This window comes from Telopea speciosissima, unplaced genomic scaffold, assembly GCF_018873765.1.
Source record: "Telopea speciosissima isolate NSW1024214 ecotype Mountain lineage unplaced genomic scaffold, Tspe_v1 Tspe_v1.0067, whole genome shotgun sequence".
NCBI lineage: Eukaryota > Viridiplantae > Streptophyta > Magnoliopsida > Proteales > Proteaceae > Telopea > Telopea speciosissima.
The window spans coordinates 101,659-108,521 of record NW_025317403.1 but is presented as its reverse complement, the minus strand read 5'-3'; the positions used below and the strand labels follow the sequence as shown (position 1 = coordinate 108,521).

Here is a 6,863-nt window from a genome sequence, read left to right as displayed (position 1 = left end):
CTTGGCTGTTTTGGCACTTGGTAGACTTGCAACAGAGTAGACTTGAAAAACCCCAACCTCTTATCCATTCTCTTTCAAAGTTGGGACAAGGGTGTCACACCTTTGTGCGATCCAAACCCTAAATTTGGAAAAAAGAAATAAAAGGACGAAGGAGGAAACGATGAAGATCTCAGACGTTTGCCGGCGATTTGACGCAATGGAGTATAGATCGACCAGATCAGCCATCTGATTTGCTTCCCTAGTCTCGTTCAAAGGCCATGAATCCTTCTCTTTTTCCCGAAATTGGGACTGATGGCCTCGCCAGAGAAGCCCTTGATACCGCCTATAGCTAGAAGAGGTGAGATGAGAGCAGTGAAGCAACAAAAGAATGCCGGTTACTTCTCTCGCTCCGCTGCAACCCCGCCACCACTCTCTCCAGTCTCCCCCGCCTCACATCGGACAAATCCAGCTCTTCAATCATCTTCTTCAGTTCCAATTTCACACTGGAAGCCATTGTTCATCTGGGTTTGAACCCTAATCCAGCGGAAGACCCTTGGAAGCCATTGCTCATCTGGGTTTGAAACCCTAATCTACCTCCAAGGCCAACAACAAAATCAATTTCTGAAAGCTACAAACAATTCGTTTTACAACAGACTATTATCAGACTTGCAGCGGCGTCGATCTAAGGGGTTCGGCCTCTGCTCCAAACAATTCGTTTTATAGCTTTGTTTGAAGGGTTTTTTTTTTTGGGTAAAAAATAGAGTGGGGCTGAGTTTCTTATATTTTTAGTGTAAAAGGTAGCTTAGTCATTTTCATTCAACTCAATTAACCCGGTTAGTTTTTGGGCAAAAATTGATATTTTGGCCCCTTAGTTGGATGGCATTAATTTAACGGGCTATTGGAAGGAATGTCAATGAAAATTTCCCTATAAGTTATTGGCTTATTGCATACCGATTCTGGGGGTTTCTAGGAAATTTTTTTTTTTTGTAAAAAAAATATAAATTCTAGGACTCAATTCAATGATATCGATTTCCAATTTAAATTCCTTTTGGCTCAGCAAGAATTCTGTAAAATACCGCGTGGTGATTACCCAGTTTACTTTTACCCAAAAACAAAAAAAACAAAAAATTAAAAATACAAACAGCCTTATTTGTTTTTTGGTAAGTACCGCCTTACTTTAATTGACGCGAATTCGGACCGTTACTACAGATTGCGTGTCTTTGACGCAACAACCTCTAGATATTTAACCGTTTTTTCTTCTCTATTTCAAATCAACTTTCCTTTTTCTCTTTCCCCCCTCTTTCTTTCGCTTTCTCTCACACGATCACTCACAGGTAAGCATTCCGCGACTGTATATAACCGCTTCTTCGTCAGCGGTGCTGCTCAGAGCTTCTAGGGTTCGTTTCTTATCATCCTTATCCTTGCCTTCCATCTCTAGAACCCTAACTTCTCCTCTTCCTCGCTCCTCCTCTCCTTCTCTCATCAAAGCCCGATCACTTTGCTTCTCCACTGCTATCCGTTCCATCCGATCCTCGGTTCCTCGCTGGAGCCACGGTGTCGATTGGAGGTCTCCTGCTAGTCTTAGGGCTCAGACCAGGACTGCTGCTCCTGTGATTGAACGCTTTCAGCGCAAGATCGCTACTATGGGTACGACTTTCGACGCAGACCTGTTTCGTTCTTCCTGGAGATATTTGCTTTAATTTCTGAGTAGTGTTTTGAAATCGGACCAGATGGATTACAAATGTGCCTTGGTTGATGAGAGTTCTTTTATGAATATTCATCGCTGATTTATGCTTTTTATGTATTGAGAGAACAACTTAAATTGTTGGATTAACTAATCCAACTCAGCGTATTACTAGAGAAAGACGATTTGTATAGATGGTTAGATTCTCGAGTTAATACTGTTCCAGAGATCGACATAATTGATTGAGTTCTGTTTGTGAATATGTGTTGGATCAGCTGCTGAGAATACTTTCAAGGGAAATCTTCTGGGGGTGGCGAGTTTGGAAAGTACTATAGCCTACCTGCTCTGACTGATCCAAGGATCGGTAAGTGGCATTATCGCTGCTCCCCTTTGTTCTTCTGCTCCTATGTGCAAATTATATATTTTGTCATCCTTTAGGTTGGTCTTGGACTTCATGACGTTCCTTTTTTCTTGTTTCCCCTCATGAGTTCCCGTTTCTCTTCAGCATTGAAGGAGACCTTCTATTTTATGAGCCTATCTCGGATTTGAAGTTTGAAATACTCTGAATTTTTATATTGTTATCAGGTTCCCAAAATCACAATCTCTTAGAAATCCACTCATCTTTACATTGTGTGCATCACAGATAAGTTGCCGTACTCCGTCAGGATCCTTCTTGAATCGGCAATCCGTAACTGTGACAACTTCCAAGTCACCAAGGAAGATGTTGAGAAGATTATTGATTGGGAGAATACTTCTCCCAAACAAGTCGAGATTCCTTTCAAGCCTGCCCGTGTTCTCCTGCAGGTGTTTATCGTTATGCTAATTATGTAGTAGTTTTGTTTTTTGAAGATGTAATTGCACAGTAGTTTTAATTTATTACATTTCTGCCAAATTTTATGACCTACATTTGTTGGTTAGGATTTTACTGGTGTACCAGTTGTGGTGGACCTTGCTTGCATGAGGGATGCTATGAACAAGCTTGGCAGTGATTCTAGCAAGATTAACCCCTTGGTAGGTGGTGATATTTTTCCTTTTCATTACAATATTTATTCCTTACTTATCGAAAAAAAAATATATATTTATTCCTTGTAAGTTCTTCGGGGTTGGACATCCAAAATCTTCCCCATCATGAAAACAGTGAGGAACTAATAATTACTGAAGTGGCCTTCGATGAACTACTTCTGTTCTTCTTTCTAGGTAACATTATAGAGCATATATTTGATTCTGTGTCACTCATTCCACTTTATTTTAATGTTCTTTTTCTCTAGATGACCTTTTTCTGCATTTAATATTTTGAGTGTAAGATGTATTCCTGTTATTCTTGTATTTCTATTATATATTTTCTTTCCTTTGGGGGAAGGTTTCCTAACTTTCTTCTAAAAATTGATATTTTATGCAGGTCCCAGTGGATCTTGTTGTTGATCATTCTGTTCAGATGGATGTAGCAAGATCAGAAAATGCAGTGAAGGCAAATATGGATCTTGAATTCCAGAGGAACAAGGAGAGCTTTGCTTTTCTTAAATGGGGATCTACTGCTTTTCACAACATGTTTGTTGTTCCTCCAGGCTCTGGTATCGTGCATCAGGTTAGGGAGTTACTATCATCAGAAATAGCAATATTACGTGACATGGGTTCTACCTTTAGATTTCAGATCTACATAATTCCTTCCTTTATTCTGTCTCTAAATATTCCTTCTCTCAATTGATAAGTAGAATATATGAAATCTTCAAATGGGCTTGTGTTACTCACACTAATGTTATCATTTTTTATATTTATGTACTGAGTAAATTACTATTGAAACTCAGGTTAACCTGGAATACCTTGATCTCGGGTTGTATTCAACACTGATAGCCTGCTGTACCCTGATAGTATGGTTGGAACTGATTCCCATACAACTATGATCGATGGGTTAGGAGATGCTGGATGGGGCGTTGGAGGAATTGAAGCAGAGGCAGCAATGCTTGGCCAGGTATAGTAAGAAAATTGTCAATGGAATCTGGTAATTTGTATTGTCTAAAGAAATGCTAGTACTTATAACAATAGTCATGGGGAAATCCAAGCTTGGCGTATTCTTCCAAAGAAAAGAAAGCAAATCATTGCATTTGGAAACTTGGATGCATGTGCATACTATGATAGAGGAACTCTTATGGGATACCACATTGTTCGGCCACTGATACTTGCTCTGAACTTGAAATTTGCAGTCAATATGGAAACTCTGAGAGAGCCATCTAGATTCTTTTATATCTTATCGTACTTCCTGTGCATTCTCTTTTCTACCTAATATTTGCCTTATAATCATAGTTTATTTTTAGGGAGAGGGTTGGGCATGCTGGCTTTCCTGGAGCTAGCGGCTGTGCCCAATGGAGAGGGTGGGATGGGGAGGGTAGGGGGGTCATTTCCTTTGGGGGTGGGAGAGACACAGACTCAGGCTGGGCACAGTCCCGGCGTGCCCAGCCTTTACCCTTATTTTTATTTTGAACTCCATATATTTCGGCGTTATGGATATGGATGTTTTCTTATGCTGCTGCTGCTGCTGCATGTCCCACTTCTCACTGGCAGCGAAGAGAAAGAAGGGACGGAGAAAAAAAAGACGAAGAGAAAGAAGGGAAGGAACTGGTTGCTGCTGCCGATGCCGAAGCGGATGCCGCTTCCGCTGCTGCTGTTCACTGCGAACAAGTTCTTCAGGTATGTTTTGACATTCTTTCTCCTACTCTGTTTTTTTTTTCTTCTTCTTTTGGCTTCTTTTGTCCTTCTAGTTCTTCCATCGTCCTCCTGTTTCTGTTTTCTTGTTCTTCTTTTACATTATGGAAAGAATTGTGGTCTAATGGTTAAGAGAACGATTCTCTTCCAATAGTTCTTTGATGGTCATGTCCTACCATTGTTAAGGTTAACAGTCCTCTATCTCTCTCGTTGTCCAATTTTCTATTGTTTTTTTATGCACATGCTATCAAATTGTCCTCCATCATCTTATGCTATCAATGACATGTGGACTATAAAATTGATAGGGGTATTTTGTTAAACAATAATAAATTTCGTGATTTATTCTATTTGAGTAAGTATTTCTCATTAATTCAGCAGATTTGTTCTTCTAACAACGAAATGTAGTCCATTGTAGATGGTTTATGCCTAAATTTGACATGTTTTTATTTTGAACATTTTCAGATATCTGTTCCATTGTTCAAGGATTAAATAGCAAATGCAATTGGTGTCCCAGTTGAGCAGCAACGACTAATTTTTAGGGGAAAGGTCTTAAAGGATGATCACCTCCTCTTTGAGTACCGTATCCTATTATTTTATATGCATGTAATGACTTTGTGACTAGACATAATTTAATATGAGAGAGAGAGCGAGAGAGAGAGAGTTTACTGTTTATTGTATAATGTTCCTTTTTACTGTTTATTATATAATGTTCCTTGACCACACATAGACCTGGAAAATGGGCACACACTGCATTTAGTAGCAAGACAGCCTGCCCAGTCACAGCCTTCCCCTGGAACAGGCTCTGGAAAAACCAATGGGAATAGTGACATTCATGGTATTAATTCTTCCTTTACAGATACTGAATATCAAATGCATAGCATGTGATATTAAAGCTTGGCTTTTATTTAGGACATTTTATTTGATTTTTCAGTTCATGATGCCAATGCTGGCGCTCCACGTAACCGGGTTGGACAAGTTTCACATAGTGTAGTTCTCGGAACCTTCAATCTTGGGGACCAAGGTGACCAAGGTGATGGGGTTGTTCCTGACCTTACTCGGGTATGCTCTTTTGGGTTTTTGGTTGGTTGGTGACCTTCTTGTGTCTGAGCTACACTTAATGCTGAATGTCATTATTGGTGGGCTTATGCTCATCAATCTGCAAGAGAATACTGTATGGTTCTGATTTATTGCTTCACTTTTAGATTGTTGGGGCAGTGCCGAGCTCTATTGGACATGGGAACCAGACTCTCACTGCTGGTACTAACAATGTGCTGCCCAATATACCAGTGAGTAACTCCTCCCTTTTTTTTCTCTTCTCAGAGGCTGTACGTTCACTTATGTCCAGCCTAATTCTAATGTTGCTATTTGTATTTCTTTAGTCCGATGCTTCTGATCAGGCCTCCCAAGGTGTTGAAACAGACGAAACAAATACTATAGGTGCCAGGAGCCAGACAAGAAATCAAGTCCCTCCTATGCAGACATCTTTGAATCACTCATTCCCATCTCTGCCTCAATCTTTGCAATTCCCTGTGACAGGGGGCCCCTTACCTCTTCCTTCACTTCGTATGGTAGTATCCATTCTCCCCTCATGTTTCTTTTACCTTCTAAATGGCTTCTTCTAATTCTTTCTATGGGTTTTCTGTCTTTCAGCCAATTCCTGATTCTTTGATCACTCTTTGTGAGTTTATGAACCGCATGGAGCAGGCATTATCACTCAATGGTGAAACTTTCAAATGTTTTACCCAGTTAGGATGATATAATTATGAATACTTGTTTATTTTTTAATCTTATCTTGCTATGATTTATGCAGGATATCAATCAAATCTTTCACCTTCCTATGTTGGAGATCCATTGAGAGTGGAGGTACCATCTGATACGAGGGGATTGCCAACTCCCGAAGCATTAGCTATTGTTGTTCGACAAGCACAACTTCTCAGTGGTCATGCTACGTCTGCACTTGCTGTATGTACTGTACTTTCTTAACCAATGTCCATAATGATATACTTTTGTTCCTCGTGCAAACCTGTCTGTGTACGTTTATACTTTTGTTCCTCATGCAACTCTGTCTCTGTGTATATTTGCATACTTGTTTTGTTTGACATGTAAATTGGAGCTTTTAGTATCTTTCATCTAACTGTCAGTGATCTCCTCCAGTAATCATAGTTCAAAAATTCGCCGAAATCTCGGTGAGATCTCGAATATCTCGAGAATCTCGAGCTCCTCTAGACAAGATGACATACAAGACACAAAACATGCACAGTTTCAAATAACTCGACCGAAATTTTGAATATTTTGAGAATCTCAGAGAAATCCCAGAGAAATTTCAAATATTTCAAGAATCTCGACCTCCCCAGTACTCATAGATTCATAGTATAATACTATTTGTACTTGGGTGTCTATTTAATATGCATTGTTCACTGTACTTTGTATTTTTTACTTTAAGTCCTTAACTATTTCTTAAATAATTATTCAATATTATGTGTCTTCAACCATTATTCCA

General features: G+C 39.5%; 1 protein-coding gene and 1 pseudogene across 1 annotated transcript; both read left to right on the top strand.

Annotated features, from left to right (window-relative positions):
• Nucleotides 1-1,331: 1,331 nt before the first annotated feature.
• Nucleotides 1,332-3,968, top strand: LOC122647500 (annotated as a pseudogene).
• Nucleotides 3,969-5,233: 1,265 nt separating this feature from the next.
• On the top strand, nt 5,234-6,507 carry LOC122647497. The gene is made up of 7 exons (XM_043840886.1): nt 5,234-5,240; nt 5,295-5,422; nt 5,566-5,649; nt 5,743-5,931; nt 6,014-6,083; nt 6,174-6,325; nt 6,484-6,507. The coding sequence occupies exons 1-7, from the start codon at nt 5,234-5,236 to the stop codon at nt 6,505-6,507; spliced, it is 654 nt and encodes a 217-aa protein (XP_043696821.1).
• Nucleotides 6,508-6,863: the final 356 nt, after the last annotated feature.

Excerpts from the sequence above, each read along its gene's own strand:
- LOC122647497 (XM_043840886.1), top strand. Across the intron at positions 5,650-5,742 it reads ATGTGCTGCCCAATATACCA|TCCGATGCTTCTGATCAGGC; the intron begins GTGAGTAACTCC and ends GTATTTCTTTAG. Across the intron at positions 6,326-6,483 it reads ATGCTACGTCTGCACTTGCT|TATCTTTCATCTAACTGTCA; the intron begins GTATGTACTGTA and ends TGGAGCTTTTAG.